Source organism: Acinonyx jubatus, chromosome C2 (genome assembly GCF_027475565.1).
Source record: "Acinonyx jubatus isolate Ajub_Pintada_27869175 chromosome C2, VMU_Ajub_asm_v1.0, whole genome shotgun sequence".
Classification (NCBI taxonomy): Eukaryota; Metazoa; Chordata; class Mammalia; order Carnivora; family Felidae; genus Acinonyx; species Acinonyx jubatus.
This window is the reverse complement of record NC_069384.1, coordinates 111407109-111419844: the sequence shown is the minus strand read 5'-3', so window position 1 is coordinate 111419844 and position 12736 is coordinate 111407109. Positions and strand designations below refer to the sequence as shown.

The 12736-nt window shown below is 40.8% G+C and overlaps 1 protein-coding gene across 7 annotated transcripts in view; it reads left to right on the top strand.

The window, feature by feature from the left end:
• The window catches only part of MED12L (mediator complex subunit 12L), a 334106-nt gene that overhangs the window by 65708 nt on the left and 255662 nt on the right, over positions 1 to 12736 (top strand). For all 7 annotated transcript variants that reach the window (XM_053221297.1, XM_053221298.1, XM_053221299.1 and 4 more), the window contains 6 exons: positions 2935 to 3104; positions 5496 to 5606; positions 6838 to 7107; positions 10985 to 11134; positions 11896 to 11995; positions 12313 to 12449. In XM_053221297.1, coding sequence (XP_053077272.1) covers positions 2935 to 3104; positions 5496 to 5606; positions 6838 to 7107; positions 10985 to 11134; positions 11896 to 11995; positions 12313 to 12449 — 938 coding nt within the window. The remainder of the gene's footprint in view (positions 1 to 2934; positions 3105 to 5495; positions 5607 to 6837; positions 7108 to 10984; positions 11135 to 11895; positions 11996 to 12312; positions 12450 to 12736) is intronic.

Below are 12736 nucleotides of genomic sequence, written 5' to 3'. Positions count from 1 at the left end.
AGGCATTAACAAAGAGGCAATAAGTGGCTGTGGGATTCATGGAGGCTCCGGGGAGTGTTGTCAAAGGGACCAGTCATTCTTTTCAGTCTTGATTTCCTGGTGCCACTCACTCTCAATGTGAATTATGTGGACACACTTTCTAATAATCCGGCTTCACGGACCTGGAGTTCTGCTTGACATCAGTGAACTGCAAATGTGGCCGTATCCTTGGAGCTGCTTGAATTTAGAGCTGCTTGTTCCACATTCAGAGTGGTCTCCTTGTTCACTTTCTGCACCTTTTGCACTTTTGAACACTGCACATCCTACCCCCACCCCCACCCCCCGCCCATCTTCCCTGTGACTTTTATCCATTCCTATTTTCTTTTTATCACCTGATAAAAAACAGCTCCCTCCTCCAGCCAGTTACGTCTAGATCTGGCAGGAGGAACCGAAGGCCCTGGAATTTGGTCGAAGTTCCCCCTGGGACTGAATTCACACCCAGGGCTGAGAACCACTGCCTGCCTTGCCACTGCGGCCCCCACCACCCAGCCCTGCTCGGTTTTCATTATTTGTCCTAACTAAGCATGAGGGATGTCAGTGGATCCTAATAATTTCATGGTGTTGGAAGACTGGGGGCCATTTGTTATTTTCTGTTTTCAGTTTTTAATAAACATTTTGTGTGCATCCTAATTTTTATACTAATCCTCTGTAGACTCTTATGTCCCAGACCTCTGAATCTATCTGATTGATGTGATAACTTACTGCCAGTTAAATATAGTTAGTGTTAAAAAACACTACTCAAGAGACCTACATTTGCATACCATTTGAATCCCACAAGGAGTTCAGATTGTGGAATGTCCTATTCAGCATAATTTTTAAAAGAAATGCATGTTTATATAAACATTCCAGCATAGGGACACCTGGGTGGCTCAGTTGGTTAAGGTTAAGCATCTAACTTCAGCTTGGGTCATGATCTCACAGTTCATGAGTTTGAGCTCTGTGTCAGGCTCTGTGCTGACAGCTCAGAGCCTGGAGCCTGCTTTAGATTCTGTGTCTCCCTCTCTCTCTGCCCCTCCCCCTCTCATGCTCTGTGTCTTCAAAAATAAACAAACATTAAAGATTTATTTTAATAAAAATAAAATAAAAAAAAATCCCAGCACATATAAAGGAAAAATGACTGAAAAGATATATATTAGAATATTTAATTATGAGTGATGGGATTACAGGTGTTTTTTTTTCATCTCTGCATTACACATTTTTCTGTAGTGAACACATATTTCTTATGTATTTAACAATCTTGAAAAGAAAATATACCCTGGATGAAGTAGGTGGTGTGTGAATATGTGTGTTATTTTTAGCTCTTGAGGCTAAAATATTCTGTGGGGGTACTGAGGATGGTACCATGCTGAGAGAGTTAATAGCAAGGCTTGGCACACAAAAGCTAGGATTTGGATCCCTGTTATTTTTGTTTTTGCTTATTATAGCCAAGCTAAACTTATCTCATCTGATGGTGGGCATTTTGTTTTGTCAAACGAGTGTCATGAGACTATTACTTCATAATGGGGGCATCAGATGATGATGCTGATAATGTATTGTTATGTCTTGAATGCTGATAGATGAATATTAGTATGTTATTGGTGGTGCTTTCTAAAATACTGTTACACTAGGGACAGAATGTTGACCTAGTAGCTGTTCATCTTTTTGCATTGGCTTAATTACTACAGTTTAACACGTGCATCTGAAAATTTTAAATAAGACACAATGAGAATAAGTTGTTTAGACCAAAACTTAACAGTAGTTCTCTCTGGACTATTGTCAAGTACTTTTAACAGTACTTAAAAAATAAAAACAAAGCCCTCAGTCCCCAACAGATGTTTAGTTTCTGCTCCTACTTTTGTCAAGATAGGTTCCTTTAAAAAATAAGGCGGGAGAGCCAATTGCCTGGATAATGGGAAAACAGCATTGTGTGGTAACGTTTCAGTAGGGTGGTTTCTTCTGAAATGCTGTTTCACTAATCCTTGGGGAAATTTGGCTGTGAGCATGCAATTATTACATTTTTATCCACAGAATGGGCTAAAGTTGGCATCACATCCCTCACGGTTGCCAGAGGCAACACACTGATTTAATTTGTGCCCCTCTGGCAGACATTTTTGAATAATTTGTGGGTTTTTTTGTTTGTTTTTTGTTTTTTTTTGTTTTTTTTGTAATGGTACTTTTCCTATTTCCTTTCTGTACTCCTACCTTTTGTTGCTCACTACTCTTTCTGATTGAGTTCTGAGGCATCCTGTGTTGGTTGTGGAGCGGAGACTAATTGAAGGTCCAGATGGCTGTCCAAGAGGCAGCCGCGCTTGTGTTTCTGGCAGGTGCGGGGAGGGGGAGAGTGCAGGTCGGAATGCTGTGAAGGGCCAGCCCACGGCAAATGCCACTCCTCTTACAGACTGATGAAAACAAAACAGATCTTAATTAGGCATGTTAGAAATCCAACTTGGAGCCTGAAAAATCTACCTTAAGACTTGCATTTGAAGGGTTTTGAATTCTTCGGTAGAATTGAAATTTCTTGAAGTACTCACCTCCACAGTTCTATTTCCTGCTTGTGGCTTTTTGTATGCAAAAAAATCTTTTATGCTCCCGGAGAATCACTAAATGCACATAACTCAAGTGTGGGCAACTCTTCTCCTAGCTTCGGGGTCACAGAGGCGCAAGGGGAGAGCCGTCCTTTCCACCCAAGAGCTGGCCAACATTCCTACTAGGTCTGGCCACGTTGCATTACTTAAAGGCTCTGGGGTGGTTGTACTTCTTCGCACAGTGCTTGCTGTGTCAAAACCACTTTTTTGTAATAGATGTTTGTTTTATATGTACACCCTTAAGATTGTCAGAAAGGGGGAGAAAACATTAATTACTCTATCCATCTTGTCTGGAAATTAAAACAAAATTTTTTTTTTTTTTTAAATGCAGAGTGGACACAAATATCTACCAGATATCTTCGAGAGCAGCTGGCCAAGATTTCTGACTTTTACCACATGGCTTCCAGCACAAGTGATGGTCCTGTCCCAGTGCCACCAGATGTGGAGCAAGCCATGAAGCAATGGGAATACAACGAAAAGTTGGCATTTCACATGTTCCAGGTAACCTTCCCAAGAACCTCAAGGCTGTCTAGCTTGCTTTTAAGAAGAGAGCAAATACTTTATAGTTTAGTTTTTTAGGAGTCAAGTGATATCTTTATATGAACCAATATGTTGAAAGAAAACAGTCTGACATTTCTCACCTTGAGTTGTATTGAAGGTAACACCTTTGCCTTGACATGACAGCTTCTATTGGATATATTGATCTCCAGCTTTCAATGGTCTTAGCCCTTTTAATGCTGTTAATTACTTTGCCTTTGCTGTATTAAATATAATCCCTGTAAACCTTTTCTTTTGCAAAAATTAGATACATTCAGAAAATATTTGCGTGGGTATTTCCTGTCTCGTAGATCTCCATTAGGGCTTAGTTTCTCCATAAGAGGGTCATGTTAATTTGGCTCAGCAGCAGTTTAAAATGTAGTTAGGAGGATGAATAAGGCCATTGAGGAGTGACTGAATCCTTCTCTCCGAGAAGCTGATGTAAATCATATTGACCAGAAGAGGGCACTTGTGCTGTTTTTGCTTCAGTCTTTATTCCTAGTGAGGAAGAGGGAGAAGTGTATTCAGCTGAAGTTTTATGACTAGCAGAGACTTGACTACCTGTTATCTTGACCAAAGAGGAAAGGGGTAAAAAGGATATGTAGTTTCTAAATTTTCCTTTCATAGCTTTATAATTTCCAGACTATAAGAGAATTTTCCTAAGAGCTCAAAGTGGGAAAAAGCCTGGTCCTTTTGGCAAGTAGCATTGTTAGTTTTAAGGCAGCTGAAACAACTCTTACAAATGCAAGTTCCATTTAGCAGAGGACTCCCTTGGTGCCTGCTCTGAGTTTTTAACGACTTTGACTGGGTGGAGGATTTAGTCTGCATCTTCGAAAAAGTGTGTCAACATGCTTAATGTTTTTGGAAGGATTACTTTGTGTATTGGGAACATTGAAATCAGTATCTCCTTTATAGGAAGCAGGTCCTAAATGGATGAATTTAATTGGGTCACTAATGTTTGAATTTAAAAGTTTAGTATATTTTAATTTGCCATATTCTGAAATGTGAAACTGACTTAGTACATACACCTGCAGATACATGTGCAGAAATAAGGGTGTGGGTATGTACACAGAGGCATCTTGAGGATGGATGTGTAGCCGTTGAAAGTCATATTAATGAAGACTCTTTTTTGAACCTCGCACTTGCTATCTCGTATATGTTAAGTACAAAATTCCATTTTATTCATTTCTTTATCAACTTCAAATTCACTGGTCTTAAAATTTTTAATTGTACTTTTTGTGACTAACCATTTAACTCTTGGATTTAAGGCATTTTAAAATTTAGAAATTAGCAACCAGTAGATATCTTGATGTCATGCCAGTGTCACTGTTATCTTTTAAATACTGAAGCTATGATTTGTCAGTTTATTTTCACACAAATCGCTGATAACCATGATAGTGGACCACTGGTGATAAATAACTGGTGATAAGAAAAAGTTGCTAGGAGTAGAGTAGGCATTCATATTAACTACTAAGGTGGTTATCAGAATGACCTTAAAGATACAAGTGTCTTTCCCAGAAAGCGTATCTTTTTGTTTCTATTTTGAAGATTCTTTCATGATGTAGGTCATAATACAAAACTGTAACATGATATTAAATACATACACACATAGAATATCATAGAAGAATAGTTGGTTTATATGTACGTGTGTGTGTGTGTTTATATGAAAGTAGTAAATGAAAATGTTAACGGTGCAAGAGGGGCTAGACCACCTCTGGAACATTTTGGAAATCTGAGGTGTGTTGTTATTTTTAGTGTAGTTATGTTGGAACATTTATACATTATTTTATTATAATTTTTTTCATTTGTTAACAGTTAATTAGGCCATTATGTTGGTTTTTTAAGGTTATATTTCATGCATAGGTTATAGTATCTGAAATTCATTTTAGGATAGAGGCAGGGGTTATTGGGAGGGCATTAGACCTAATGGGATTTTCAAATGCTTGCTGAGATGATAGTGTGATGGGGGCTTTTGTTCTGTATAATTATCACCACTGGACAAGTTTCCTCCTGTGACATAAGTTCATACTCCCTGGAAATCTGGACACATGCTTGACATGTCCTCAGAGTCTGAAAGCTTCTAAATTTCCTTTCTCATAGGAATTAATTGTTTTCAATTTAGAATGAAGCAGATTATCAAGAAAAAAAGAAAACCAAAAAACCCACCCCAAACCGATTATACAGAATCACACTGGCACTTTGTTTCGTTTAGAATTTGGGGTGTGGTCAAGGAGACCATACAACACAAATAACAGTAGTAAAATTACACTTCAGCAAAAGAGTTACAGTGCTCCTTTTTGAATGTGAATTGGTCTTGCTTTAACGTCATCAGTGTGACTTTCTCTTTCATTGAAGGAAGGAATGCTAGAAAAACATGAATATTTGACATGGATCTTGGATGTGTTAGAGAAGATCAGACCGATGGATGATGACCTTCTTAAACTCTTGCTACCACTCATGCTGCAGGTATAGTACATGTGACCACGAGCCAGCTGATTTTATGGGCAAGAAAGGAGTCTGATTAGGATGATTAAGTATGTAGAGGTGGAAGAGGAAGAACATTATCTTTGGGATAGAAGGGAAAAATGGCTTGATGCTACTCCACATGTATCAGCCACGTTCATAGTTTTTAACCACGTGTCCTTCTAAAGTATTCTCACCTGTGCTAATGCCACCCGTCGGTGAGTTAAACAGACAGCTCTTTACATACTATCTCCCCATTAGCACAGATGTCTGTGAAAACAAAACAAAATCATCTCTTTTTAAGCATTAGAGGATCTTTTATATTCATTTGACATTCTTTGAGCCACTGGGGGTGGGAACTTCCTGTTTTAATGATTGCTTTAAGATCTGTTAAAAATTTAGGTTATTTGGTTACGATTTACTTAGAAAACATAAAGTTTTCCTGGAAAGTTAATACATGCATTTGGTCATTTAAGCAATATGAAAGAGTATCTAGTGAAAAGTAATTCTCTTCCTCTCCCTCGTACCCTCCTGGAGACTGCACTGTGCGGGTGTCCTGTGTATCCTCCCTGTGATGGTCTGTGCCCATGCTGTCCATTAGAGTAGCCACTAGCCCCAGGTAGCTTTTGAGCCCTCGAGCTATGACAAATGCAATTTGATATGTGCTCTTAGTGTAAACGCACACCAGATTTCACATTTAGTTCAGAAAAGAGTGTATAATGTCTCATGAAATCTTTTTGTGTTGATTCCCTGTTGAAATGATAGTGTTTTGGGTATGATAGGCTAAATAAAATACGTTACTTATTTAATTTTGCCTGTTATTTATTTATTAAAAAATTTTTTTTAACGTTTATTCATATTTTGAGAGACAGAGTGTGAGTGGGGGAGGGGCAGAGAGAGAGGGAGACAGAATCAGAAGAAGGCTGCAGGCTCTGAACTGACAGCATAGAGCTTGATGTGGGGCTCGAGCTCACAGACTGTGAGATCATGACCTGAGCTGAAGTCGGAAGCTCAACCGACTGAGCCACCCAGGTGCCACTTGCCTGTTATTTTTTTAATGGAAACCTTAAAATTACACATATGGCTTGTGTTGTTTCTATTGGACAGCACTGGTTTCTACAGTACTTGTGAAATACCCCCCCCCCCCTCTTAATGAAAAAAGTCTTTGTTAAAATAGTTGTTTCACCGAGTAGTATCAGACGTGACTGAAGCCCGTTGTCCTTGTGCTTCTCAGTATTCGGACGAGTTTGTTCAGTCGGCTTACCTGTCTCGTCGTCTTGCCTACTTTTGTGCCCGGCGTCTTGCCTTGCTGCTGAGCGATAGCCCCAGCCTTCTTGCTGCCCACTCGCCCCACATGATGATAGGACCAAACAACTCAAGCATCGGGGCCCCCAGCCCTGGCCCCCCTGGCCCCGTCATGAGTCCCGTGCAGCTGGCCTTCTCAGACTTCCTCTCCTGTGCACAGCATGGCCCCCTGGTTTATGGACTTAGTTGTATGTTGCAGGTAAGTCCCTGGCCCTTGCTGTTTTATGTTAAAATTCAGCGTAGGAGATAATCGAGTTAAGAATTGCCCCTTCAACTTTCACGTCACATTCCAGTTTTTTCCTCATCCAAATAATTTACAGATTGAAGTTTCATGTTTTTATTTTTCTATGTTGGATCAAGCTGAGTGAAGATTTGTTGCTTCTGTGTAGAAGAAAGTTCTTGTAGTTACCTTTTATTATACCATTCAGCACTCTCTATGATAAAATCTTTGAGGGAACCCACAGAATAAGTCTGCTATATTACTTTGCTTTTGGAAAGACAGTTTCTCAGTGCAGCATTTTATAGCTTCCTCAGTCTACATCCTAAGTTGGTTGCCATCCTCTCTATTTCTTTAAAATCCAGGTAATTTGTCAGGCTCTGTTGTTCGGCCAAGTATCACTGCTTGTGTGGTCCTTGAACATCCAGTTGCGTGCAGGCCACTGGGCCGATGCTGTCAGGAATGAGATACAGCCCCGTCCACTAGAGGAGCTCGCAAGTTAGTGTTCAGGTTCCATTTCTGGGGCTCTTAAGGTGTCCCGCTCTTTACTAAGAGGCTTTGGCCTGGCCTTAAAGACATGTTCTCCACTTAGGTAGAGCTTATCGTCTTGTGGGGAAGACAGGCTTGTCAATGGACAGTTTCCATATACTATGGCAAAGGCCAATGGAAGGATGCGCAGGGGACTAAGGGAGTTGAGAAGCGGAACTTGTAGTTCAACCCAGAATTCAGAGAGGCTTTCTGAAGGAAGCAGTTCTGACTACTGCATATTATAAGAGTTTTGTTTTTTTTTTTTCTTTAAAAAAAAAGGTGCTAAGAGTATTCTTGGCAGAGGGAGCAGCATGAGAAAAGGGCCAGAGGGTTGATCAGTCATCTTGTGTGCAGGTTGGTATTAATGGAACATCAAGTGTAAAGCCTGTTGGGGTGTGGGCATATAAGACTCCCTAGGTGCCTTATGATTGGGATGAGACTGGAGGGTTTTAGGCAGGAAGGTGCCATGGTCAGTTGTGCCGTTGATTTAGATTGTTGTGGCCACAATAGAGGGAGGATTTGTGGGACTAGCAAGGGAGGGGAAAGAGAGGGAGAGACAAGGCTAAAAAAGTCAGTTTGGGAGATTCTAGGTAAGTTCACTTTTGGACAGTTTTGGATTATTTGTCCTTTAGCATCTCTAAATAATATTGTTCCGGAAGTTTTTACATGTCTCATTTTGAAGTTGATGCCAGACATCCAGCCAGATGTGTGGATTTGAATCCCTCAGGGACACCCCCAAGAGGGGGTGAGATTACCTGAAGAGTTAGCGGTGAGTGGCGACCTGTGGCCTGAGTGGTGAAGAGGCGGCTGAAGGGCAGTCCACGGAGGGGGCTGTGAAAGTGTGGCCAGACTGGACAGAAAAGGAAGGGGAGAGACTATTGTTATAGAGAGACAAGGACAGTGAGAATAGGAATGCTATTGTTACGATTCTGTTATAATCTTACTAGCATTTATTGTGTTCTAAGCATCACTCTAAATTGTAACGTGTATTAAGTCACTTCTCAGAACATCCTATGAGATTGGAACCAATATTACTGCTGTAACATGAATGATGAAATGGGGGCATAGGTCACACAGCAAGTAAGTGGCAAAGCTGGAATTCACACCCAGGCAGTCTGGATCCAGGGTCCACACTCTTACCCACCATGCTGAGCTGCTTCTCTAGCTACTGCAGGAAGTTTCCAAAAGGAGATGGTAGTGGGCAGTGCCCCCATTATTGGGGAAGTCTGGTAAGAAGATGGCTGGATTGTCTTTGATAAGACGGTGGTCAGTTGAGAAGCCATTGTAAGGCGGGTTGAGGAGTGATGAAAATGAGGAGAAATAATGCTACCTGTTCTTTTGAGAGACCTGTCTGTGGAAGGAAAGGAGAGAGATTGCTGCTAAGTGAGTGGAGATTTTTTAAAAGGTTTTGTTTTTTTTGATGGTCAGATTTGAACATATTTCGTTTTTTTTTTTTTAAATTTTTTTAATGTTTGTTTATTTTTGACAGAGAAAGAGCACGAGTGGGGGAGGGGCAGAGAGAGAGAGAGGGAAACACAGAATCTGAAACAGGCTCCAGGGTCTGAGCTGTCAGTACAGAGCCTGACGCGGGACTTCAAACTCACGGACCATGAGATCATGACCTGAGCCGAAGTCGGACGCTCAACGGACTGAGCCACCCAGGCGCCCCAGATTTGAACATATTTCTCAGCTGAGATTAAACTAGTAGAGAGTGCAAACAGGAGAAGAGGGGTGTGTGATAGATCAGTGCCCTGGGTATTGGTGATTTTAAGAACACTGGGAAGAACTCCATGATGGACAGGAGATGAGAACCCTGACCTCCTCACACACAGGAGGAAGGAGACGGGTATGTGGACCAGTGGAGACAGATGCAGTAGTGGGGCTCAGGGATTTGACGTTCTTCATATCTGCCACCTGGTTTCCACAGAGATGTCTCCTAGACTTCAGAATCTAGTTTTTGTGATACTCAGTTTTGCATTTTAGAAGAAACATTGCATCCCTTCTCTAACAAGCTCACAGTTGTTGAGTGGCACAACATGATAGTTAAGACTTTTTTTTTTTTTTCTGTAATGTTTATTTTTTATTTTTGGGAGAGAGAGAGAGAGAGAGACAGTAGAGACAGTGTAAGTGGGGGAGAGGCAGAGTGAGACGGAGACACAGAATCTGAAGCAGGCTCCAGGCTCTAAACTGTCAGCATAGAGCCCAATGCTGGGCTGAAACTCAACGAGTCGTGAGATCATGACCTGAGCCGAAGTTGGGCGCTTAACCGACTGAGCCACCCAGGTGCCCGAAACCTGTTTTTTAGAATACTCGCAGACCTGATTTTAGCCTCTGCTCTTCCAGTTTCTAATGTAACCTTTAGGCTCTGTTTCCTGTGTGTGAGGGGGATGGTGACAGTTCCTACTTGGTGACCACACATGGTTAGGGTTGTGATGATGCAGTGTTCAGTATGGAGCAAGGACTTATTTAAACTGGAGCCATAATATCGACTCTATGTTTAGAAGGCAGAACGATAGCATAGAGGTTCTAGACACGTGTGCTGAAATCAACTTGGCTGGTTATTACTCTCCTCTGTGGCTCCTATTCCTCTGTGGTACAGTGGGGGGAATAGCATTACCTACCTCATGGGATCGTTGTGGTTTGTGAGTGAGGGGTCATAGAAAGTGCTTCATGCAAGCTGGTTGAAGAAAAAATGTCTGCAAGGGTGTAACGTAGAGGTAGGCAAGCTATAATCTGTAGGCCAATGCCAGCCAGCGAGCTAAGAATATATTTTATATTTCCAGTGAGTTATTAAAACAAAAAGAATATGTGACAAATTATAGGTGACCTGCAAAGCTTAAAGCATTTACTCTCTGGCTTTTTATAGAAAATGTGCCACCCACTGGTCTAGGGTTACTGTCTGTCTAGCATTTATGAAGCTATTTACTACATTATCTCAGAGATTATTTCATAGATTAAAACAAATTCCTTTTTAGATTTTATAACTTTAGAAATTACACATTCTAATTCCATCTCTCCTTTTTCTAATTGCATGAAAAAATTGTTTTAAGTGACAATTTTTAAGTGATAATTACTGTGTTTTTATTAAGTTTCCTAGGTTCTCTGTGCTGGAATGTTAGCTTATGAATTATAATATTCCTTAATTTCTCAGTAGCTGTACCACCTCCATTTCAAATTAATAATTCTATTTTAGTTTTGTCTTAAGACTTGAAAAGTTGAGAATGGGTACTTGTAGGAAACTATAATATAGTTATGATGAGGCCTCGTTTTTATTGTTAAGCTGTTATACTTGTTCCTCTTAAATATCTGGATTTTCCTGCTTCATTTCCAGACTGTCACTCTCTGTTGCCCAAGTGCCTTGGTGTGGAATTATTCCACAAACGACAATAAGAGCGCGAACCCAGGCTCGCCCCTGGATCTGCTGCAGGTGGCCCCCTCCAGTCTCCCCATGCCGGGTGGGAACACAGCTTTCAATCAGCAGGTAGACTCTCTGTTACGGTGGTTGGATGGGTGTTTTCATTGAGAGGCATCACGACACAGCGAGCCGCATGGGTGTTAGCCTCTCAGATGCTTGGATGCTTGCCCTTCCCAGCCCTGCTCCCCATCTCTCTGAGGGACGTAGGGGGAAGTAGTTAGCCTCTCTGGACCGCAGAAGTTCATCACATTGCTCCCTTCCTCCCTTAGCTCTTGCTGGGTAGCTCTTGCAAAGAGTCCTGCCACCCAGACGGTAATTGTGATGGTGGCTCTCATACATGACACAATTCCCGTAGATGGCAGTCTGTGATATTTAGTAACTGTTTTTATTAGTGCCGGGTTATTTGGTTCAGAGACTTAAGAAATTTAAACCGCGGGACTGTGACTAATGTTGAGAGTAAGATCCCTGTTTTTCACCAAGCAATTTTCTTAAATTCATAAAACATGCCTAGCTATTTTCATACATAGAAGAATGGCTCAAAAATGATACTTGAGAGCTTTCACCTTTCCATAGAGGATATCCTAAAAAATTTTTACTTGTAAAGCAAGCATTTATTTTTTGTGAGTGTTTGTTATTGACAACTGGCATTGAATCACCCCTCGTAAATTTTAAAATGCGCTTCTTGGACAACAGGCTAAATTTGTTACGGTGCAGTCACGATTGTAGTTCCCTGTAGGATGCTCTGCTCATGTGGAAAAACCTGACGTGATTTAGACAGCCACTGTGGCTTTCCAGGCATAAGTTAATTAGAAGCGATTATCTTTCAGGTTCGGGCAAGGATTTATGAGGTAGAACAGCAGATAAAACAAAGAGGCCGTGCAGTGGAAGTTCGGTGGTCTTTTGACAAGTGCCAAGAGTCAACAGCAGGTACAGAACCCAAGAGAAGAAGGAGTACTTTTGAATGTGGGACTTGATGCCCTGTTTCTGATTCTTATAACTCAGTCAACATATTGGATAAGGATGCTTTTTGACAGAGGCACCTAGTGACTTTTGAGGGCATTCCTCTTTCTGTGCCCTTTAGTTCCTCGCTGTCTAGAATGTCAGGTTTGGTTTTGTTGGCAATTCTCACATGCTGAGAATGACACTTTCTTGAAATTCCTTTTGCCCTACATAATGATGGCTTTGTACTATGCTGTTTGGCTTTGTTTGACCTCTTTAACTGCTTGCTTAATTTCCACATCTAGGGGTGACCATTAGTCGGGTTTTGCACACGTTGGAAGTGTTGGATCGACATTGTTTTGACCGAACTGATTCCAGCAATTCAATGGAGACGCTTTATCATAAGATTTTCTGGGCAAACCAAAACAAAGATAACCAAGAGGTAGTTAATATTTTTCTTCTTTTCATTTAAATTTTCTCAGCATATTTTCTCTTTTTTTTCATTCAGTAAATTCTGGTGAAGTCTTTTCTATGAAGTGTAATAACTTATGAAGGGGTCTACACCCTGAAATCATTTTATTGTTGGACTAAAATGCCCCCAAATTATTAAAAAAGAATGTCCATTGGGCTTATTTACTTAGGTATAGTTACTGGAAAGACTTTTCTTGGCCCTTTTATCATCACTCCCCATCATTTTAGTTTTAGCAGAATATTCTTTATCTGGTGATT